Source organism: Centropristis striata, chromosome 4 (genome assembly GCF_030273125.1).
Source record: "Centropristis striata isolate RG_2023a ecotype Rhode Island chromosome 4, C.striata_1.0, whole genome shotgun sequence".
NCBI lineage: Eukaryota > Metazoa > Chordata > Actinopteri > Perciformes > Serranidae > Centropristis > Centropristis striata.
Window position 1 is genome coordinate 13981722 of NC_081520.1, and position 25002 is coordinate 14006723.

The 25002-nt window shown below is 37.0% G+C and overlaps 1 protein-coding gene across 1 annotated transcript; it reads left to right on the plus strand.

Moving 5' to 3' along the window:
- The first annotated feature begins 2918 nt into the window (after positions 1–2918).
- LOC131970021 (SR-related and CTD-associated factor 4-like) lies at positions 2919–24434 on the plus strand. Its single transcript, XM_059331268.1, has 18 exons — positions 2919–3158; positions 4358–4441; positions 5415–5459; positions 5588–5749; positions 5842–5959; positions 6130–6263; positions 6363–6509; positions 6610–6683; positions 7797–7893; positions 8198–8281; positions 8573–8658; positions 8958–9145; positions 11291–11391; positions 11487–11600; positions 11700–11856; positions 11955–12049; positions 22974–23112; positions 23364–24434. Exons 1-18 carry the CDS (start codon positions 3129–3131, stop codon positions 23795–23797), a joined length of 2289 nt encoding a protein of 762 aa, XP_059187251.1. The 5' UTR covers positions 2919–3128; the 3' UTR covers positions 23798–24434.
- Positions 24435–25002: the final 568 nt, after the last annotated feature.

Consider the following 25002-nt stretch of genomic DNA (forward strand, 5'->3'; position numbering starts at 1 on the left):
TAAATGTTTTAAAGGGCCAGCCACTGTGGGTGAAAGGGGGGTGCCCCTGGATTTACCACAGTTGGATCATGTGTCCTTTTGCTGTACATTAACTGCACTGGAAGCCTTCTGTCCACACAGGTCCAGGAGACATGACAGCTCCAGACAGAGAAAAGCTCGGGTAAGAGTGTAAGACTCTCTGAGTGTGTGTGGCTGAAGGTCATCAACAGGAAGTGGACAGGACCACGTTGGGCAAGTCCATATCAGGTTAAAAAAGAGCTGTGAGAATCATACATTCATGAAAAAATCATATTCATATAATCAATTGTTTTTGACATTATATACTGCAAAATTTTTTTTTTGATAAATGGGTACAGAAAGATTGTTTTGGATATGTTCTGTTGTTCTGTTTGGCTCTGCTATCTCTCTTTATAGTGCTTCCTGTTCTGTCACCTGGAGCCGAGGGGGAGAGTGGACGGTGGTAATATTACTATATTATGTACAGAAATTGACATATTGATGACACAAGCATAGTGGTGTTGTGTGTTGTGTGTATTTCTCATATCTGTTCTGTCTGTGTTTTGCATCTCCATGGTCATCGAAGGTAAAACCCTTTCCCCATATCAAATGACATTAATCCACTCTGAAATGCATGCTTTGCTGCTCACTGATATTGCTACTATTCATAATTTTGTTTGAGTTGGCCTAATGAATGTTAGGCCAAAAGAGGGAATTGTTAAAATAATTGATTATTTTCTATATTGGTAAATGGTTTTATGCTTTATTTCTGCTTCTCTGTGGTCTGTCTCTGTTCTCTGTGAGTGACGCAGGTCACTATCAAAGGTCAAACCTTGATTGTAATAAATATCTCTATGCATTTATATTAAGTCAGACAATATGATTTGATACATTGATTGTGTTTGTGTGTTAATATTGATGTAGAAAACTATGATTACTTTAATTGCATATATTCCATTTGCTTAAACTGATTAAGATTCTATAAATCACAAAGAATGACATCCAGATATATTGGTGCACAGTTTTTGCTGTGTGTGTATGTGCATTTGTGAGTGTGTGTGTGTGTGTATGTGTGTCTGGAGAGGGGAGACCACAGAAGGCCGAATGAAAATCCTGTGTGAGAATCTCTGTAAGTCATAACAAGGAAAAATGTTTGTGCTAACAAGTTTGTTAGTAGGCCAAGGCAAGGCCTGGTTTCGGCAGCAAGCAACCAGGTGGCATGACGTGCCGTTGTATGCATTAAAACTGGCGAATGAGCGGATCAAGAAGGCGGGACTTCCTGGAAGAAATCGACCAGCATGTTTTGTAAACAAATGTTAGTATTTTAATGGGTTCCAGGGAGGGAGTCGTGGTTCAGACTTCATGAACTGAAACACGTCTGTTTGTATTCAGGGACATGAGTTAATTTTGAACCCGGAGATCTCTGTAAAGTGCACATTTTTTGACGTATTGTAATAAAACTTTTGTTAAACTGAGAAACTTGGACGTCTCCAGCTCTTCATTTCCCCATCAACGAATGCGCAGAAAAATGGTGAGGTTTTTTCTGTTGGTGACAGATTATCAATTTTCAAGGTTGCCTCATACAATTTTTCTAACAATGTTCTTAAATGCTATTCACCATTTTTTTTCTTAAGAATTGTCGTATGTCTTAGGAACTTTTTAGTTTTCTCACTTAGGACGTTCTTAGATTTTTAACTTAAGATCACTTGCATGGTTTCATTAACTTGGCCTACTTAAATAATATGTTCATAGTGATTAATTAAGTAGCCCTAGTATAAAATACAACAACTGCCTCCGTGATTTACTAAGAGTACATTGTAGTGTACTCTAGGAATAGGTCTACATGTCACATAGAGGGAAAGGACATTTCAATTAACTGCCAAAATAAGCTTTATGTGATACATTATTTAAAAAAACTTACCCTAACCAACTCCAATTAACAAAACTTGTTAACACATTGTCTAAGGCTAAAATAAATATTAAAGAAATCAAATGAATGTCATACAAATGTGTTCAAGTAAATACAAATCAAGACTTATCTTTTCACTGTAGCTGTTTTAAGACTGGTGAGGGCTTCTCTTAAAGTTGCGAAGAAATTTGAGAAGACATCTAAGAACTTTGCTTTCAATAATCTCATTTGTTCTCAAGTTCTTTTTTAGGAAAAAAATTAAGAAGAAAGTTAAGAAAAAAACTAAAGAAAAAATAAGAATTTCTTCATGAATACCAAATCTTAAATTTTGTCTTGAGAGAAAAGCTAAGAAAAAAGTGGCACTTAAGAAACATTTTTTTCTTCAGAATGCTTTGTGAATCCGACCTGATTGACTAAATAAATTAAACGCCAGTCTAGGTTAGCGCGCAGAACGGCTGCGTTCAAATACTCCTCGGTAATCTGGGAATGTCGACGGAGTAAATATGTGTTGAGTTTAAATTAAATGTAATCATTCGTAAATAAATAAATAAATAAATAAAAAGTAACAACTATCTATATTTAACTTTTATTTTTTAAATGTTCTCTTTATATATTATGTGAATCATAATAAGTCAAATAACACATAAAATGTAGGCTACATAAACAATGGCTAGACCGAAGCGTGAATATGTTCAAAGCACAGGGACAAATGAGGTTCAATCGAAAAATAAATCAGGTTACAAATATCTTCCCATAATTTAGTTGAGAAAGGGCAAGACCAAAATAAATGAAAAACATCTTCAGCTTTAGATGGGTAAATTATGTGAATTATCTTAAAAGATACTTCTTTAACCTTATTATAGATTATATATCTAGCAGGTAAATTCCAGATCTTTTTCCAGTTAAGGTTATTAATAAGGTTATTCTAATAGGTTGTTCTCCCATGGTCAGTTAAAAGCAATAACAATTTTCCGATTATCATGAAGGCGTCATTTCCTCGTGACATCAGACGCTGGTGGACGCATACGGGGTGGAACCGCGAGGCTACTAGCAGTTCCTCGGGTAGCAGCAGATCTTTGACTAGCAATATGACTCTATCAGAATCCAAATATAGCCGTTGTCTATGTTGCTAGGTCACTTAACATAACTGCTAATTGTTGTGATTGAGTACATTAGTGAATTTGCAACGTTCTTCAACCGGTTGTCGACATAACGAGCCCTTATGGATGCAGTGAACGCGTTCAACATGGAGGTAAAGTTTGCTCGTTATTTAGCCCAGTGCTAAAAGCAGGCTAATGTTTACTAATGTCAGTTGGTTAACCTTAACGCTTGCTTATTTGTTTGAAATATTATAGAAGTCATATTTAACTTCGATCCGATCGATTCATTTTCGTTGGGAAATGTTAGGTCGTTAGCACGTGGTAAACGTGGTTGAATCAATTTGTTAGCCACTGTCGTTAGTTAGCTGAAGGTTACAAGGCCCGTAGTTTCAGCGTCTAGCTAACCTACACTTTTGGAACCGTAAACTGTTCGTTGTAATGCCAATACTAGGAAAACACTAGAAAACAACAGTTTCTGTATGTCTATAGTGGTATGGATCATGCTATCAGTATCACAAACTAAACCTGTTGTCAATGTTACCTTCGAGTCACTAGACAACATTAGCACCGCAACCGTTAATGTTGCTTGTTTTGAAGAAGTTCGATGTAAGGGTAACTTTTGTTAACGCACACTAAACCCAACATGGGTTAAGTATATCAACATGTATCGTTGCACTTCGAAGACTCTTGCCTTTCTGTGTTTCATTAATGTTTATCTCGGCGGTGGGACTTAATGCATGGACTTTAGTCTACTACCTGCGTGCTGCTTTCAAGCATTCAACATGCTCCCCATGTATACATCAAGGTATATCGTTAAACCCATTTGGTCACAGGCACCAACATTCAAATGACCATTTTTAGTGCCTGATATTTGTTTTGGGGTCCAAGCTACAGCACAGGTCAAAATTGCCTTACATATCTGTACATTTATGCTAAGGAGCCTAATGAATAAAGTCTATAAATGACTCTGAGATAAATCCACCCACGTCAATCACATGAACCTGAATATCGTCACAGCAAGTTAAAAAAACAACATGAATTCTGTCTGCACAGACATGTTGAAAATCCCAGATTTTATGAGGATTGTATTCGCCCACTTAGTCAGGTAGCCTGATGATATGTAGGATTATGGAAATAAATAGTGCTTTAGTGCATGGGGAAATCTTGTTTATGCTATTCATTTTCTTAATTATATTCAGAGTTTTCTGTTTCTGAATTTTCTATTGTTGATTAGTGGGGAATTGTATGTTAAAGTGATTTAGTGTTTATGTTGGCCTTTTATCCAACGTTATTGTATGCTAGAATTTTTTTTTAACTAACTAATGTAATTGTTTTTTTGAAAACCAATCAGCTGTTCTCCATGATTGACATGAAGCCTCCAATATCCCGTGCTAAGATGATGTCTGTAACAAAATCGGCCATCAAAGCTATCAAGGTAAAGTAAATACTGTATACATTTTCTTTTCATAGCAAAATGTGGCTAATGCAACATGTCTTGTAATTTGTTTATGTAGAAATGACACTATGAGAATTTTCTTAATTTGTGTTAGATATTGCCATCTTTCATGACCATTCTGTTGAAAATTTGAATTCTGCTAAAGATTTAAGAGCATTACCTCAAGGAATATACCTACACATTATAATTTCCCATCAATTAATCACCTTCTGAAGAGTGGCTTGCTGAATGCAAATGTTTGAACTTTGTACTAGGAGGTAGCCATATTTCTGTGGTTACAACTGGCTGAGATATGGCTTCCAAAGTGACTTTACTGGCTACATGCTGAGTACTATTTAGAAAAAAATGAAACATTGCTACTCCAGCATTTACGCTGATTATGTTGACACACTATTGATTTGAGAATTTTGGGAGATGGGTAGATTTACCTGTGTTTGAGTCAAAAGAGTGTATTTGGGATATACTGAGCATAGGAGTGGAGATATTTTCTTGGGGAATACATTACTAGTAGTGTTCATGGACATTTTGGCACTTTTCTGTTTTTAAGACATTAAAAAAATTTTTTCTCCATGGCATAATGTTAAAATGCAGATTTTTCATATGTCCAGGTGACAGGGGGTGAGTGAATGATGTAAATATCCAGATTCTGAATAAATGTCTATCTTGCAAACCTAATCCTCATTTTTGGCATGACTGGTTAAATATGATAGTGCTGATATCTTTTAAACAACTTGCATAGTAATTGTTGGATGACAACCATGTAATATGAAGATGGCCATTTAATCTTTAATTTGATGCCAGACAATGTGATGCCTATTTGACTGAAAACGGAAGTCTTGTAGTAAATTCAAATTTCAACATTAATTTTTTTAGCGTTCTGTGGTTTTACTTTGTGTAATTAAAGTATTGTCTGTTGTACAGTGGCTGATATTTTTGTTCCCCTTTTTTTCAGCTTTATAAACATGTTGTCCAGATTGTTGAAAAGTTCATCAAGAAGGTATGTACTATGCTAATATTACTATATTAAACTGTTTTAGCTCAAAGTGCACTTTACAAATGCAGTTTGTCATTTAACAACAACAATAAGAAGAAATGTTCTTTTTTGTTTTTGTGTGTTTCCAATAGTGCAAGCCAGAATTAAAGGTCCCTGGTTTGTATGTGGTGGATTCCATTGTTCGACAGTCTCGGCATCAGTTTGGCGTAGACAAGGATCTATTTGGGCCCAGATTCTTGAAGAATTTCACAGAAACCTTCCAAAATCTTTACCGCTGTCCAGAGGATGACAAGGTATTCCATCTTTTTGCTCCAAGTATTTTATATAATTATAATTACTGATCATAAATATCTCATGGATTGGATTACTTTCTTTTCTTTATCAGAGCAAAATTGTCCGCGTCTTGAATCTGTGGCAGAAGAATGGTGTGTTTGACATGGACATCATTCAGCCTCTGATGGATATGGCCAATGGAATTGTTGTAACTGCCCCTGCACTGGAAGGTAGTGAAATCAATGGAATTCTCTTTGGATAAAAAATTGTAACAGTGCACTTAAGTGTTACTGAAAGTAAAGGAAAGAGAAGTTGTGATTTTTGTTCACTGTTAGATGAACTGCCTGCAATGTTATGAAAAGATATTACATCGAAAGGTCTTTTTCTTGTATCCAAACAGTAACTGCTGACCCCCAACCAGAGACACAGCTTCCTGTCACTAGTGCCTCAGTTGCGCCTGCTGTGCCTCAGCTACCCACTCCTGATGCCTTAGCAGCTGTGGCACAGCTTTTTCAGTCCCCACATGGTCAGGAGGTAAGCAGTATATTGCTTTAAATGCTTATATCAGTTCTGGATCATGTCAGCCAAACAAATGTTTTAATCCTGAATGGCCACTCCCTCTTTCTTCTCTAGCTGCAGAGGATGCTCCAAAACTTCCAGCATACAGAAAGGACCCTGGCAGCCACCACTGCAAACAACATACCAAACCAACCCCAGATACCTGTGGCCCAGCTCAACACGTACAGTGCACACACTGAAAAGAAAAGCTCTTTAGCTGAGGTAATAGCATGGTTCAGTGTCCCATCATATGCATGTGATCATGTACAAACTATATTTCTCATTTATCTAACTGTTACAACTGTGTGTAATATTTTCTCAGAAACTCCTTGACCGATTTGACTATGATGATGAACCTGAGGATATGATGGCTAAAGAAGGCATGATCCACTCACAGTGAGTTTCATATACATATGTTATGTGTGTCCTGTCTGAAGGTGCAGCATGCAAGTGCAACATAATACTTTATGTTGAGACATCAAAGCATGTTGCATATATCGCATGATTGCAGGTTTTTCACTATTGACAGCTGAAAATGTCTTCAGTCATTTCAGCCAACATTTAGAAATGCATTCGCTGATGTTAATCAGCTGTTAGAGGGCGAAGTATTTGTTTTCTGACGTGTGTGTGTGTACAATACTTGTAATGTGCATAAAACAAGTGGTTGGAAACACATCATTTAATGGCAATAAGCCTGTTTCACAGCAGATATCATCTTGTCGTAGCATTAAAAGCACAGATGACACCAGAACATTATTGATTACTCTGTTATGTTAAAATGTCCTCGTAAACCTGAGCTAGCATGTGCAGCACCAAAGTTATGGAACTGGAATCCCAAAATGAATATGGACTTTATTAATGTTATGAACCACATGCTTGACATGTCAAAATGTCTGCTGTGGAAAGGGCCCACGCTTGTAATTGTTTTGGTATAACTAGCCCCTTTCATAGTGCTGTTTCACACCAGGACATTCACGGCTCTGTAACGTCTAGCCTCCAATATGAATGCGCCCAAAGCGAGATGACGGGACCAAATGATCCCACCAGTTTTCCGCCTCCGGAGGTAGCCACAGAGGCGGAAAATTAGTGGGACTGTTGGAAGTGGGACCACTATGAATGGGCCATCAGGGCGAAGGGGGATATTTTGACGTCGCGTGTGACGTCTAACACACCTCCCACTTGGGTCGACAGTTATCGAATCACTGTTCAGCATCTCAACAACTGCGGCCACTGTCGCTAACTGTGCACAGCGTACGCTGCTAATTGTAAACAAAGCTGCATGCTATCTGTACACGTGGTGTCCTCCGCTGATCGTGAACAATCTGCTGTCAATAACTGTGCACAGAGTGTCCGGTGCTTGTTGTAAACAGAGGTCGCCAAGTGAACACATACAGCTGCAGCACATACACACAGTACTGCTACAGAGCTAACTGTGTCACCTGTGTCACCACCTTCTTTGTAGATTTGTAATACCCAGTCTCACTATCTGTGTATGTTTTGTCATGACAGAGGACCTCCTGAAAACGTGTTTAACCAATTTCCTGGACAGATGCCCAACTCAGAGAATGTTCATCCACATATGATGGGACAGACTATTGTTATAGAGGTATCCAATTATACCTGTATTATATAATTACTCAATTGACTGTTATAGCAAAAGAGCAGATCTATAGTATAATAGCCACAGATTTCTTGAAGCAAGTTATTTAATTCTATTCACATTTTGTCCTTTGTTGTGCCGAGCCAAACGTCTAGTTGTAATGATCAGTGCTTTAAATGTCTGTTTTGATTATATAAAGGATCAAATGTGTGAAGCCACAAGCTTCAGTTAAAATGTACTGTGGTCAGTGCTGCTATGGTATCTGTTTTTTTTTTTTTTAACTATCTCCTGTTGCTTTCTCATCCCTCAGCACGGTGGAGGAATGAGTCATGGTGAACATCATATGATGCGAGATGGATATCATTCCATGAATGAGGCTTATTCACAACCACGGGTAAATCTTCATTCCCAGTTTAGTTTAACCTGGTTTAATGTCTCTCCTGTCAGGGAGTAGCTTTCGGCTCAATTTTCACTGCATTTAAATGTGAACTTTCTTCCGTAAGTCAGTTTTTCTCTTTAGTACAGTTAAAACAAGACCGTGTCATGGCTGCCTAAGTTGGCATGTACATTTCCGTTATGTCACATTTGAATTTGAAACCCATGGAGTCTCTTTTAATTGGTGCTTGGAACCCTCTCCTCATTCATTTGAGATAAATAAAATTGTCATGTCATCATTGTATATTAGGGAAATTCAAGAGAAGACTCATCTATGAAGCGGGAGGGCAGACACAGAGGCTATGGCAGGAGATCAAGATCCAGATCTGGTTCAAGGTAAAGACATCACAGATAACTATGTAGTCCTGTGGATTTCAGTAAGATGTAGTCAAATAGAGTGCTGTTTTGTTACAGTGGGTTAACAAATTCTCTGAAAACCTGCTGCAATAGTCAGTGCACCCTAAAGAGTAAAGATATACACATCAGAAAACACAGAGCAATTAATTCAAGGCAAGCACTGACACTCTCAACTTCTATTACTCTGTTCGTGCTGTATTTTTTTTTTTTTTAACTCAACCAACAGTGAAACTGTCCTTCAGTAAAGTAATTAAACTTGTCAATCTTTCATGTTTCAGATCTCCCAGGAGAAGAAGATCAAGATCTTCCTCCCGCTCGAGAAGGTCAAGGCATCGACGCTCTCATTCTCGCTCCAGAGAACGGCGCTGGAAGTCTCGCTCTCGTTCTCAGGACAGGAATGAAAGGGAGAAGGACAGAGAGCGCAGACAGAAAGGTCTTCCAAGCATAAAGAGCCAGACACTCAGTGGTAAGTGCTACAGCCAATACCAACTTGTGAATGTCATTTATGATACCTGCATTACTGCTTGAATGACTTCTACATGCAAGTCGCTGCATCAACATCTACCTCACCCTGTAGAGAGGAGCCACTTTGATTTCACAAGTCATAATTAGAATTGCTGTGAAATGTTAAAAGTAATCAATTAGGGGAAATGCCTTTACAGACAAGTGCAAAGTGACAGGTATTAGAACCCACATTCCATCCACACAGCCATTCATTTGGATCCGCTGATCAGAAGCCAGTCAGCAGGGCCATTCTAAGCAAAGTATTCCAGATGTCCCTCTCCACAGAATAATTTTTCCAACTTTTCCTATGGCACCTTGAGGCATTCTGAGGTCAGCATCTTTTAGGTCTACCCTGGGGCCTCTTACCAGTTGGTCATGCCTGGAAATTTTCTTATGGGAGATGCCCAACAGGGATTATGATCAGATGCACCAAACCACCTCAACTGGCCCCCTTTGACACAAGGACCAATGGCTCTACTCCATGCTCCCCCCAGATGTCTGAGCTTCTTGCCTTATCACAGATTCAGAGGACTTTATTATCCATTAAATTTGCATAAAATGGAAATTTGTCTTCGGGAACTGCCATACAAAACAACACAAACTGGACACAACAGTGCATGACTCACACAACAATACATACAACCAAAATAATGCAATCTATGCAACACAACAGTTTTGTATCCTAAAATTTTTAAGTGACCAAGTGGCAGTAATACAGGTGATGGGTAGATTGTTTTCCACTGGCATGCAAGTCCATAAAAAAAGCGTAGCGGGCTCACTTTTAGGAATATACTGGTATCATATGAAACTAGAAGATCTCAGGAATCTATAGGCAACATGTGCGTCAGGATATTGTGTCGGAAAAGTTGTTGATGATAATGCTGCAAAGTTAGGCTTTTTTATGTTTCATTCAAAAAAAATTCAGAGCAGTGAAGCTTAAAGTTAAGGAAAGTTTGAGAAAATGCTGCAACTGTTGTCCTCCATACATGTTTGATATCAGTTAAGTTCAGTTTGACTGAATACTTTGTTGGTCAGTCTGTGGGTTTGACTCTCATTGTGGAGAAATAAAAAGACTGAGGTGAGATGAATAGACTGAGAATTTTCTCTTATTTGACAAAACAATTCTTGATTGAATTTAATTTGTTTGACACAAAATGCAGTTTAACAGTTAAATCGCAATATATTGTCGCAATTCTCACCATATTGCAAAATGTTTAAAATCGCAATAATATCATATTGTGACTAATATATCAGGATAAAATCTTGGGGCCTCTGGTTATTCTCACTTCTAGTCTCAATTAAAACAATGGGACACCCTGAAATTAGAACCCTGCTTGTTTTTTATTTCAAGTATTGATAATTTCTGTTGTCTTTTATATTTGGTAGACTATCTGAGTATCCATTCTGTTGTCATTCTTTGTGATTGGTTTATTATTTTTTATTTTGTTCCACACTATTTAGTTTTTATCAAGTATATTAATTGAACAGCATTTTTTTTAAAGTACAGGCCAAGTGATGACCAGTAGGGTCAACTGGATTTGCCAATTCCACATCTACTTAACCCATTTAGGCCTAAAACGCCTGGAAAAAATACCCGTAAAACCTATGGACGATTTTAAAATAACCCCCTAAAACCTGTTTTAGTTTTTCTGGAAATTCAACAGTCAACGCCTACTAAATAATCGATTATTCAGCCTCTGTAGCAGATAGAAATGAAATTCAATAAGTATTTGAGAGTTTATACCTCTTATATCTGAGCTCCCTCCGCTATAGTCGTCTTCTGCTGTGATTTCAAAGTTCTGGAAAAGTTCCATGTTGCATTGCGACACTCCCACGTGTATTGTATGCATTTCATTTTCCAAGAGACTGAAATTGGGTGAAAAAAACTACAAAACGACTTTAATGGTAGAATAACGCAACATCGCCCCCGATTTTAATGTTAGAAATGCGGTAATGTTTTCCCGGCTTAAATGGGTTAATCCTAGACAACATATACCAGTAAAATAAGAATTGAGTATTGAGCATTCGCATTTAAACAGATACTGAAGTTTCACAATTTGAATCTCTTGCATGCTCCAAGCAATTGCTTATCTCATTTTGTTTTTAGTTTGCAGCACTACACTTTGGGTTGGACAACTAGACAAGAAAACTCAGCAGTCTGATGTGATGTCCCTTCTGGAAGAGTTTGGCCAGATTGACTCTGTCAATGTAAGTTGGACTATTCACTGAAAAAATACTTTAAGTCCTCTATGTTCTTAAGATAATGAAGTATTTGCAATTACATTTTTTTCCCTTTTGTTCAGATGATTCCTCCTAGGGGTTGTGCCTATATTGTTATGGTTCACAGACAAGATGCCAACACAGCCTTGAACAAACTCAGTAGGGGGTCATACAAAGTCAATCAGAAACCCGTAAAGGTACATGAACACAGATTGCTTTTATTTCCATATTTATATTGATTTTGTGACTTGTTTTGGTGGTGATTGTTGATCAAAGCTGATGTCCTTCTTGCTTAGATTGCTTGGGCATTGAACAAAGGTATAAAATCAGCGCACAAAAAGTTCTGGGATGTGGAGCGGGGAGTTACCTACATTCCCTGGAGTAAAGTTAAGGTTGAAGAGTTGGAGAGCTATCGGGAAGGGGGTATACTGGACGCAGAGACACTAAATCCAGGTAAAAACTTTTATTTCGGCGTGGCCGAGATTCTCCTGCTGCAGGCTGTTTTTGAAATGGTTTTCTAATATTGTCATTTTATTTTCCATTGCACACAGAGTGGAATAATGGCAAGGATCTCAATAAGCAGGCGGCTGTGAATGGAGCACTGGAAAGTGTACCAGCGGATGGAACCATCACTGCTCACATTCAGGTAATGCTAATACAGTCTTTTAACACCTTTTTGACATTACAACTGCTGATATTTTATTGGTTTTTAATGGCCTCACTTTTGGAGGCTTACTTAATCTTTTATAAAAAAATAAATAAACCATTGTTGCATATGAGTAGTGGAGCTTGTCTGAATCAACTTCTCATTGTATCTTCAAAAATTCCAAAAGAAGTCATTGCCTATTAAAATAAATAAAAAATAATTAAAGAATCTTCTCAATCAAATGGAAATATTCAGATAGTTCCACACAGAACAATGTTATAAATACTGTGTCTAAAAACTATCTCATTCAGTGAGAAATACTCTAAATCAGAGCGTACACATGGTACCTATTTAAGGCTTTCCTATGCCTAAATGTATACTACATGACTTTAAAATCATCAGATTGCTCTACTGTTCATACTACACAACTTGCTCTGATGTAATCTGGGGTGTTGAAGTCCTCGTAGTTTTTACACTACAAGACTGACTGGAAACGGAATAACATACTACAAGTTCCTTCATTAGGAGGAAATCCTGATGAGTATGCCTGGTCTTTAAACTACATTTTGTCACAAAAACAAAACATGAAAACTTCCTTTTAATCATGCTTGTTGATGTGCTTCTGCTATATTATTGGTTAAATTTCTCCCAGTGTTAAAATAACTAACATATTCTCACAATTTAAGCCAAAATAGAGGTTAAAAAAATGGAGTATGATCTTCATTTTCTGCAGTTTGCTGCAAGACTGCTCATGCTTTTGAAGAATTTAACTTAGTCTTAGACTATGACCTAGTCAGTAGTGACATAGTGATTGCATCAACACTTCAACTGTGATTGAGATTCACCTGTTGGTGAGTATTTGGCTTTATGTACACATGAGGGATGTTTGTGGGCTCCATGTGTCACATCTTCACAATGGAACTGTGGGTGACATGCTTTGTATGGACCATTTACCCATGCAGTATCCCTTGAGAAGCCACACAATGGCCTGCAATTTTTTTGTGTAGAGGTTAAATATTATCATATACTTGAAATGCCGATGATTGTCATAATATAAGATAAAAAATGGATAGATGCAACCAATCACAGATAGTAGATGTATTAATTATTTGACCAATCCAAATAGAGAAACTCAAAAATAAATGCTTAAAAATATACCCTTGATGCTCAGAATACAAGATATCGTAGCTTTGAGTATAATCTTTCTTACAAGCACTCAGTTCTTCTTATTGTGTAGTCCTGCCTTGGTATTGCACAAGATCGACACTTTTCTGAAATATGTCAGAAAGCCTGGAAATGGTTACAGGTTACAACTTGCTTCAACTTTTAGAAACCTAATATTATCATCAGTAGTTGTAGTATTTTGGTGTGCTGACTTAAACTGTTTTATAAAAATAAACCTTTTCATGTTTCTGTCTTAAATGAATATCAGATTATCTATTATAAAAGTGGTTCTCAACATGTCATTCACCTCTTTGTTTAAATCATAAGAGTTTGTTTCAGAGTCACCAAATAAGCACACGTAAGTCTAGTTTGGTGATCTTTATTGACTATGCCACAATTCAGATAAGCTCCTCTGCTGATAGGCAGTAAATACAACAATGCTTATTCGTCCATTTCTCCTCTTTTTGCAAAAAATATTTCTATCTTTACACAGAAATCTTGTACTGTGCAGTATAACTTATTCAAATAAAGTGGGTATTACAAAAACCTTTAATTACTGTGGTATGTGTAGAGGGAGCCCTTTATTTGATCCTTTCTGTTTTGTATCTGAGCTCTTTTATACAGAATGTCTGGAGTTTGCAAAGTTGGGAGTAATTGTGTGATTTTTTTTTTTTAAATTTACACACCTCATCACTAACAATCCATTAGTGGTTTAATGACACAAATATTTAAATTTCTGAATTGATGAATCGGCTTCTTGTTGAGACAATTGTATTTGTTTTGGTAGCATGTGTGCACACTTAATTCATGGATATAAAAACTGATTGAGCTTACAACAACTTAATTAAAGCACAAATGTTACAGTTCAGGTGATCGCCCGGTTGTGTTGGGTGATGCTTTCTATTTTTTTTTTATCTACCAATCGTGGTTTACCAGATCAAACATAGGCAACAACCTTCGATAATACCATAGAAAATACTATGATGAAGATAAAATTGAAGTATGGTTCTAAAGTTTTAGCATAAATTGGCAAATATGTAAAGGGCAGACCTGTTCCATAAAATAATTTTTAAGATAATTTGAGGTCAGAGATCAATGCACCCCTTTGAAAATGAACATAACATTTTTTCCCTTTCTAAAAATCTTCCCTGTAGTCCGCTGCAGCCTCTCAAAGAAAAATATCAGCAAGTGGTCCTGCAGGCTGTCTGAGTGTCAAGGGGTTAAAGATTTTGAATAATGATCATGTCTCAACATCTGATGGAGTTTGAAATGATCAAACCTTTAAAGGTATAAAAACAGGAATGCCCTGCAAATAACTGCTCCCGTTCTTAGGTTGTCAAATTTTGCCGCTTTATCGTGCTACTTGGCATCCAATATAGAGGCACAAGGCGAAGATCTTGGCACAAGTCAAAGTCTATAAAATACAAAGTGGTGGTATTTGACGAGCAGGTTGTTGGATTGCTGTGTTTTTTGTGCTTCAGTGTTTTCTCTGCTCCTACTCACTCCCCTCTGTGTGCAGCAAGATACTGTTGTATGCTGTTGGTGTGTCCGTTTGACCCGCATGCACGCACGCACACACACATGCAGCAACAAGATGAAGCTCGTATTCATAAAAATCTGGCAGTGCACAACCTTCCTGCTGGGTTGTAAGAAGCTGTAGATGTGTTTATTTGTGCTCAAGAATGTAACTACCATGCAACAATCAGAAAATAACACATTTCTCAATTTCACTGCTTTGTTCTTGCTAATGGGCTCCCTTTTTTCATTTGCCTTGACCACCACTGCTCTCCCTCTCTCTCTGTTTTTCTGGTTCATTGAGCCAGGGAGGAGGGACCAAATTTGAATGCTGTGTGTTTACAAACACCAAACAATAATGCTACATAATATAGAGAGCAAGAGCTAAATATGGTGAGCAGGCATGTGGAAATTGGTGATGTGTGCTGTCAGATCCATGCAAAAGAGACAGCAAACCGATTTTGTAATTCAGGATTTTAAAATTTGTAACTTGTACAGACGGTGCACAGTGGCCTGACGACGCATTACCTGAAACCTGTCTAAATGCACAGTAGGGATTATAATCTAAAGGTTAGTTTTATAACGTCTTGGTTCTGACAGTAAATTAGTTGAAATTGCCTCAGATTAGGAATGTACAATCGATCATTGTCTATACATGATCTGATCACCAATTGGCACAAGCCTATCACACAATAAGTCAAAGTCTAAGTTTTAAGAAGGAGTTTAGTTACAATTGAAGAAAAAAGCCCTCATGACCACATGCTGAATAAACAGTAAACAAAGTAGGTTTCATAAAACATCATCTAACTGGACTATCAGGCGTGCTAGACTGCGCACCTCTCTGTGAAGAAAGGTTGCTGAAATATCTTGAGGTCAAGATTATCTGACTGTTGGCTGCTGGTGGGACTTGAGGCCTGATTTGGAGGAAGTGTCCAGGTGGGAGACAAGGTAAGCCGACAGCATCGTTAGCAGCTTGTGCCAAATGTTGCGCCAAATCCATTAACGAAAACTGGACAGGAGAGAGGATTTTTTTTTATTTTTTTTTTTGGCAAAGGGGACATTGCCTAACAAAACAAGGCCTGAGCTATTGTTGTTTCCATAAACTGCGGTACATACAGCAGTTTCTTGTTTTTTTCCCAGTTTCGTAACTAAAACTCTGTTATCTATGCTTTTCTTTGTGCTGGACGTTGATTTGAATTATGAGGGAAAACTCTACAATCCAGAGCAACAAAACTTATTAAAACCACCAAGCTTGGATGCACTTTGTATGGTGATTTGATTTAAATGTGAATTTGTTTAATGAGGTATAGTATATAAATTTATAAAAAATAAAATAAATCTCACCCAGTCCTCTACTTTGAATATGTGGAGTTCCAAACCTGAAGTAAAAGGAATTTTCATAGCATGTGTGGTCACATGCATGTTGTGTATCATTAGCTCCAAATGCAAAAAATAACATTCAACATGACCTCAATAGACTGAAAAATGTGCCTTCAGGTTTACCCATCTACCTACCTATTTTATAAGGAATAATATAAAATGGACATGGAAGGAAAAGAGTAAAAATGTATCTAGATTAAAGACCTTTTTGTCGTCTTAAACAATTTGAAAAATTGGAATTGTCTATTGTACAATGCAGATTCCAAAAAAGTAGGAACGCCGTCTAAAACATGAATAACTTTTGGGGGGTTGTATGTGTAGTCCAGGTCTGCCTAGTCACTATAACTGAATTTAATTTGAACACTTTGTGTTTGCCACTTAAGGGGGATGCGATGCATTCACTAGAAAATTGTGTAGTTTTTTCTTGGATGTAGAACCCTGATCCCAAACAATCACACTTTGGAATCAGGGTTTTTAGATAGGACATCCACATGAGTTGTGTAGATCTGAAGAGTTTTTTTTCATGAGGCTTTACCTCATACATGCAAAATTTCGGATTTCTGCGCGAGTCATGGACAACCTTGAGTTTATTGCAGGTAGACTTGGCCACATGTTTGGATATTCTGATGTTAATGCAAGCTAAAGTAAACCCATAAGTTGCTACCTATAACATTAACCTGTCCAAATCAATTGAGAATTGAAAGCAGCCAATTTTAGCTTTGCTTGGTCCAGTGACATTTGCTCAGCCTGCATTGTATGAACTGCACTAAAATAGACAATGTATGTATCTACTTAATCCCATACACCAACAGTGTCTTGGTGTACATTAACATGTCAAGACATCCTTTTTTCCCCCCCAACATCAATGCGCGACAACTCTCCAAAAAGCTGCAATTTCATCACATTTGCTCCCTGGAGGGGGACATCCCAGCTACTGTACCTTGACTGGCTCTTCTGTCTGTATGGTATGTGGTACAGGTGTCAAATGACGCCACAAGTAACATGACATGGCCAGTGTGTGTGTTGCACTTAAAAGATGGAGTTTCATTCTTGGCCATCTGCTAGTGCAAAAGGAAAGAAGAGGAGAGAAGTTGTCAAGGAAGAAAGAGGCATATGTCTGAGCAGTGCCAGATAGAAGAAATAATGCACTTGATGCAGTTGAACAGTTAAGGCGATGTCAACACAGTGGGGTTGATGGGGCTTGAGCCCTTTCTTATTTTTATTTTTTACATCTGGCAGCGTACCAGTAGCTTTTAAAAAACAACAAAATGAATGGCATATCTTTTCCCCTATTCCATATTATCTTCTTAGAACTTATTAGGATTCCATTTACATGTTAAAATTGTAAAATGTGTCTGACAGTGGTTCAGTTTCACAACCCCCCCTACATTAGTAGGGCTGAGCTTAGTAAAAAAGTTGAAAGATTGGTTTGATACCAAAAATCTACTTCTATCTGCAAGGCCAAGTGAATGATCTCTTATTCAGTATGTAACTGCATACTCTGTTATCATACTAGATAGACCTGATTAGAATAAGAGCCAGTTTGCTGAGTGATATTTGCTTTTGACCGAGCACATTTGTATGACCTCAGTGTTTCTTTATAAGGTTGAGAAAAAATACATGTATACTTTTAATTCTGCTTAAGAATTGACCCGTGGTGTTTGCATCTCTAGGTTCATTTCTGGTAGCACTTGTATCAACTTTCCCTGGACAAAAAAAGGCAGATATTACAGGATTTCCAGTGCACCTTTTAGCCATTTTATTCTACAGGAAACCAGGCATTTTGAAGTACAGTGGATACAACAAAAATGTTACCAGCCCTTGGAATGAAGTGGACAAGGTAAAAAAGTTTAAAGATGAGGGTAAAGTTGTTACCGCTTATTTAGCACACAATATAACAGGGAATGTAAAGGTGGTTTTCATGCAGTATACACTGAGCATATTTCATCCTCTTGTTTTTTTTAAAGGCCTCCCACCTTTTAAAACAGTTTTGGCCTTTTGGAAACCCTCTTCTACATAGTTTTATAGTTAAAGAAATAAAATAAAATCATGAAATAACAAAATCAGCATACTTAAATGGGAAGTGGCCTGCAAATCAAGCAATAGGCAGCAACAACATAATTAGTCATAGAACATTCCAAATGTGTAATGTACTATGCACTTTTAAGTTTCAGTAAGTAATGTTCTGCATAAATTACACTTAATATTCCTCAGTTGAACATTCAGCGTCTTCACAATTTAATCACATTTTAATTAAAAACATACCAGATCACATGTAAGTGGTCACTGGTTTGTTAATTATTCTGTATATTAAAGAATAAATGTTTAATGAGCCATTGTCAGTTTTGGGGATTTAGAATATCCACTTTAAGATTAAATAAAATTAATTTAAGAAAATCTTCAAAATTACATTTGTTTCTACCAAACTGCAGAATTATGAGAAATTGCACGGTTCTCAACTCTTTTTTTCACCCCCTTTAAGATTGAACTGTTTAGATTCTAAACAATGGTTTCGTTCAAAAAATGTCAAATTTTTGAAATATTTCTAAATGACATTTGTGCATAATATTAGTTTATGCTTGGACTAAAAATATTCTAAAACATAGTAATTACACATCAGGCTCTTTGGGTATAGGCTTTTACTAAGGTTTCACATTTTTAATATATTTGAGCTTATGAATTAGTGTTTGTGAATGTGAGCAAGAGACCTTTCTTAAATGTATTTCTTACTTAACTTTATATGTGAAAAAGATCCATATTCTACATGTTGTAGGAATCACATGTCTGACTCAGCCCTCTGGGACATTCTCTCATGTACCGAACAGGCTCAGGTAGCTCAGTCATTAACATGGATTGTAAAGTAAACTGAGCAGTCTTATCCTTTCAGTAATTTTCAAGGAAAGAGGGAAATTCTTCAGTTACATCACATGAGGCCTCACAAAGGTGAGTGTTAATCTTTGGATGTTGGGATTCCCATTCTTGGATAAAACTGGAATTTACCTTTGAATTTTTCCATGACATCAGCTTACTTATGAATAATCTAAGGTCTCAAAATCTTAAAGCCAGTTTATTGTGGAGCTGTCTCATTACCGTCTTTCCACATGTCTTATAAGCAGAATGTATAAACAAAGAACAAAGAAATTATATCGACAAGATCGAGAGCACTGAGTTAATATTCAACAGAGATGTGGGTTTGATCAAAGATCCAATGCCCAGCTGCCTGGCTCGTGGGGTTTCCTAAGTGGAAATAACCTGCAGGAAAATGGAGCAGCAGATATCCCGTATTTTTCTGCTGATGGAGTGAAACACCAGGGTAAGAGCAGATCCCTCTGTTGCTATTCCCAGAATACGGACAGCATCAATGCTTTTTTTACTCATGAACTGCGTTTAATGTATTTCAATTGTATGTTAGTAGTACTTAAAAAGCATGAAATATTTTTGCTTGCAGCAAAAAAAATGGTCCTTTGTGTTTGATTTTATTGCTGCAGATAGTTACTCTGAGTGTTATAAACTTCCATGTAAGGATGTGGAAGTTGGCTTTGTTTTTGCCATTAAATAAGATTAATGTAAGACCTGAATTGGGTCTGTTGAACACTCAAGTCATAGTCATTTGTTAGCGCAAAAAGAGAAGGAGACAATTTAAAGCTGCTGCAGGCGACTTCAGAAAAATGACATAACTAAATAAATATACATCCCCTCCTTGAACGCGGATAAGACATTGCATCTAAAACATTCACCACTTACATTTGTGCATAATTTTATTAAGTTTATGCAAATGACATTCATGTAGTTCAATCCATTCAAATGTACAACTTAAAGCTTCTCTGATGGATTTTAAAATGTCCAACTTTGTGCCCCCTATTGGTAGTATCGAAATTGACATTGTAGCAGACAATAATGTACGCCACTACCTGGTACTAGTTAGCCATTTACCTGCAGTTCTCCCGAAGGCCACAAAATGATGTTTAAAAAAAGGATATGGAAATAAGTGTGAAATCTCCAGATTCTCTCTTGAATTGCAAAGTAAGTATATTGTCTGTTTGTGCCCATGTTTTTTCTTACCATTTTCACACATTTGATGTGGGATAAAATACTACATTATTGTGTGTAAAATCTTTATTCCATCTTTCAGATAAGTGTTGTGGCATATATTAAGTCAAATTACAAATGCCTGATGAAAATTGATGCAACACACAGTTTTGTGTTTTTAAAAAAGTAATACAACATGCCAAATTAAGAATTACACATGGTGCCTTTAAAGTCTGTTACAGTCCTAGTTGTTTGTGTGATTTTATCACTTAAATGATTAGAATGTTTTACTTAAATCAATGTAGTATGGCTTTTCAATTTGCAAGTTATAATATTAGGCTGATTTGTGTTTAGTTTTGTAGTATTTCCAGAATGTCCTGCCACTAAAGCTTTTTTTCTCATAATGACAGGGAAACCTTTCCAGAGCTATACCATTGTGAAAACATTAAACGTGTGATTCATAATTAATTTGGCTGTAGCCATCTCATCTCTCTACATGTGATTATGATTAGTTGGAACAGAAATATGCGCTTCCAATCTAAGGAGACATTTGTTTGACTTGCAGATGAGACAAATCTGTTGTCGCTGCTCATTGTTAAACACCTGAATCATTCGTATTTGTTGTTGATGTTTTGCACTCAGAGGTTGGTCAGTCACATTTTGAAGGATAGCCGCATATTTAATTCTATTTTAGTAACAAGACATATTGGTGAATTTGCTAAGTAGCCTGTGTGCAAACAGTCAGCTTTGGCATCAAAGAGAGACTGTGGAGACAGAAACTTTAGATGATCACCTTGCAGCATCTGGTAGGTTATTAGTTATAACTTAATGTGCTGATTAACTGTGGCCAGCAATCATCATGTATTCATGGAGAGAAATATGATTTGTGTCAATTATAGATTTATGATTGTACGTTTTATCCATGACACAGGATTTCCATCTTGGGGAAAGCTGAAATGTAATGAACAATTTGAGTTTATTGTGTCAGTGGGTTTTAAATGTTTTAATTTATTATGTCCTATTAAATTGTAGTACAGTTATGCATTAACTAGTACAGCACATTTCGCATGATGAGTATATTCTTATTTTTATTATTATAGATTCTGTATTTGGACTTTACTGTACATCTTGATTTGGTAACTTTTGAAATGTTTGACATGATTTCATCATCCTCATTACTTAATTTTGTCATTTTGACTCTGTTTGATATAACTCCAGTTTGGCCTTTATTTACAAAAACACTTAACTTGTCACATACTCATGAACTTTTATATTTTAAAATTAATTATTTTTAATGAGGTCAACGTCAGATATTCACAATGACATTGAGTTCTCTTGATAAAAAATAATTACGGTAATTTCAGGTAAGAAAGGGTCACCATTGGATCATTCTATATTAATACTTTTGATAGATGTATTTAAGACATTATTTGCCAGCTGTACAATATTATGTTCTATACATTTAAAGTTACATCAATATAAATGTAAAACTGCAGTTAAGTCAGGGATAAATGGGAGTTATTGGCATGTCTGTTCAATGTTGCATGCAAAATGTAAGTGTATATCAGTTCAGTGATATCAGTGATGGAGGAAAGCCTCTCAGCTAAAGCTTTAATCTGTTGTTAGTTTTATACTCTATTGTTGCTTTGTTGGTCAACAGCATATCCCAAAATTTTTAAACACATATCTATAAAACCTACTGTCCGTTTATCTAGGTTCATATTATTGTGAGTGTGTGTTTCCTTATCCTTTTTTACCCTCTTTACCAGTTTAACTTTCAAACTTTCCTGCCACAATTAGCCTATAACAGTGTGTGTGTATATATATATATATATATATATATATATATACACACACATACATTATTGTGTATATACTGTAAATAAATGCTACTTTATGCTGTGATAAAGCAATCTTAAAAACAACCACAACCCTTCTCCGTGATGGTTGTACCCTTTGTTTTGCATACACGTGTAAACAGAAAAAAAGAGCCTGTGGGATATACCGTATACTGTATATAAACTGCAGTCAATCAATGCCAAGAGTAAGTAACAAAACAGTCGTGGAGCCTAGTTTTCTTTTTTCTAGAGAATATTTTTGATACAAGATGACTTGATAAGATATAGAATTGTCTGGATTGCATAACTACTTGTCTTTCACTAAAATTCATGAAACAGCAAAATAACATCCTCTAAACTACATTCAGTAAGCTAAATTGTGCATGTCCTGAGCAGACATTGTGCTGTATGTACGTGTGTATGTGTATATATATATATATATATATATATATACACACGTGTTAAAATATGTTTGTTTGATAAACAGGGCTGAGCACAATTTCTGCAGATATGCTGCATGTTTCAATTCCCGGTGTGTTGAAGGCTATAATATAGTTAGAAGTAATAGTCATGTTTTTGCTTCAAAAAGGTTTTGCTGCAGATTGTTTCAGATTATATCAAATAAATGGAAGCAATTTTGCCAATACACAATAACTTAGCAAGGTAAGAGTGTGTCCTTTTTGTACTGTGGACTTCCTCAAATACACACTTATGTACCTTTTTACAATGCTTAACACTAATGATGTAGCGTTTGTTTCTGTGTTTTTGTTTTGGATTCAACTGCTGAACATTCTTGGGGAAACCAGCAGAAATACTCTGTATTTTTTTCCCATCAAATGTGTCAAAGACAAATACACGTGAACACATCAAGAAGCTGCTTTGTACTGTGGAACCAGAAGATGTCAACACAGTTTCTTCAGTTCAAGAAAAGCTTTTTTGCTCATTTTACTTTAATCTTAACATATTTTTTTTGTTCTGTTTTTTTTTTTGTCTTTCAGGTGCCACCAGTTCAACAGGCAGCACCCATCGGAAGTCCCCCTGCTTTTCCTGGCCCCATCATGCTGTCCCCTACACCTATGGCTCCAGGAGGAGCTCCTTTCATCCCCACAGAGTTTGACCCTACAAAGTTAGCACCAGGTAAGAAAAAGAAATACTATAGACTTTTCATCTACCATCTGAAAGGAAAATATGAGTGCTGTCATGTTGAGTAAAGTAATTTCTCTTTGGACTGGATGATAATACGAACAGATCTATGCTGCAGTTTTGTCACAGTTGTCTTGATGTTTCTTCTTTGAGCTTTGCTCTCTACTCTGTTTCTCTTTTCTACTGTCACAATGCTTAATTTCCCTCTGGGGATCAATAAAACCTTATCTTATCATCTTTTACAGCAGGAAGTGTAAAACCTCCAGAAGAGTCCACCATGGATTCTAAGGGAGATAAAGGTACACCCTCAGATCTCGGCACCGACAACCAGCTGGGGTCTCCGACGGTACCGGTGATGACCATGCCAGGCCCAGGGGTCATGCCGGGTCCCAGGCTGGGTATGCCACCTCTGCAGCCTCCTCCCGGCATGCCAAATCCTCATCTACCTCCTTTCTTCTCACCTCCAAACATGCCACACATGCCCCCGCAAATGATGCCCAGAGGACCCATGTTTCCACCAGATAGGTTCAGAATGCCTATGCCCTTTCCTCCCCGTGGCCCTCCTTTCCATCGACATCCTTCTATGGGACCAGAGGGCATGGAAGACAGAGAAGGGAGGCATTTCCGAAATGGGAGGGCAGGGTTTGGGTGCCCACCCTTTCACAGAGGGAGGTGGTAGCGGTCAGCAGAATGAAGGACTTAAGGGGAGAGGATGCTGAATCACTGTGACAGATACTAAGTATCAGGACATATGGTTCACGGGACTGCTGTAAACAATTGGAGGTGCAGAAACTTGGGCTCAGACTTTATTTTACACCACCAGAACCTTTTCTTAGTGTCAAATAGACATTGGAAAAAAAGACAGTGTTCTGAATGTGGTCCATGCTCCTTCGTGTTCACCAGAAAAGAGACTCTTTGCTGTAAATATTTCATGTGCTTGTAGCTATTTGCTATCTTTTTGTATATTTGAACTTGTGTAGTTTATGCTTCAGTCTGATCTTAGTAGTTGGGGGTAAAAACAAAGGCAAAGTCTGTATTTTTGTGCTTATTCTGTCACCAGAGTTTTTGTGTATGGAAGGAGACTGTAAAAAGCTATAACTCATACCTTTTTTGGTATTTTGTTTTTAGTAAAAAGCCTTTGTAACACACTAATGTTTGATTCTTCACTAGAGAAGTTTGTTTTCATTTGAAGATTTCATGTCCTGCCAGTAGAGGGTAGAGTAAACCCTGTTACCATGGCCAACCTCTGTTGTACATTAAGGTCACACCTTGTATGATCATGTGTAGTGAATATTAAAAAAGAGGTACCAACATTTGATCATGTGGTTTTATTTGTGTGGATCAAACTGACATTTTTATTTACCTCCTTCCCTGATACTGAGTTGGGCTGATAAATAGTGCTGCATGAGAAGTTAGTCAGTTAGATACATAATTTAGCAAACAGCTATCATGCATCTTCTGTGGAACATACATAGCCATCTGCAACTAACCTGCCTGTCTCATATTAACCCATTCCTATGTGATCTGGCTTGTAATGATGGTGATATGCCTTGTAAAAGCTTCTTAAAGCAGTATCCTTTTTTGTTTGTTTGTTTTTGATTGTTTAATAGAAGTCAGTCCTGCCTTACTATTCTTATGACATTTATTTGCTCACATTGTTGCTAAAGCATCTGTGTGGTCATTGGATGGGGTGCACAGGAAGACTGCACCAAAATGCATTTAAATAATGTGTTAAGGGTTTTTAAAAAAAGAGTATTTCACAGTGTTTGCTCACGTAATTCTAAAACTAAACAGACCTCAGCTACCAGTGTACATTTCACACGGTCATTGAATGCCGATTCGAGATGAACTGCAGCTGATTGGCTGTTGGGAAAAATAAGTGGC

Excerpts from the sequence above, each read along its gene's own strand:
- LOC131970021 (XM_059331268.1), top strand. The coding sequence starts at position 3,129 with ATGGATGCAGTGAACGCGTTCAACATGGAG. Across the intron at positions 6,264-6,362 it reads AGTCCCCACATGGTCAGGAG|CTGCAGAGGATGCTCCAAAA; the intron begins GTAAGCAGTATA and ends TTTCTTCTCTAG. Across the intron at positions 9,146-11,290 it reads AAAGAGCCAGACACTCAGTG|TTTGCAGCACTACACTTTGG; the intron begins GTAAGTGCTACA and ends TTTTGTTTTTAG.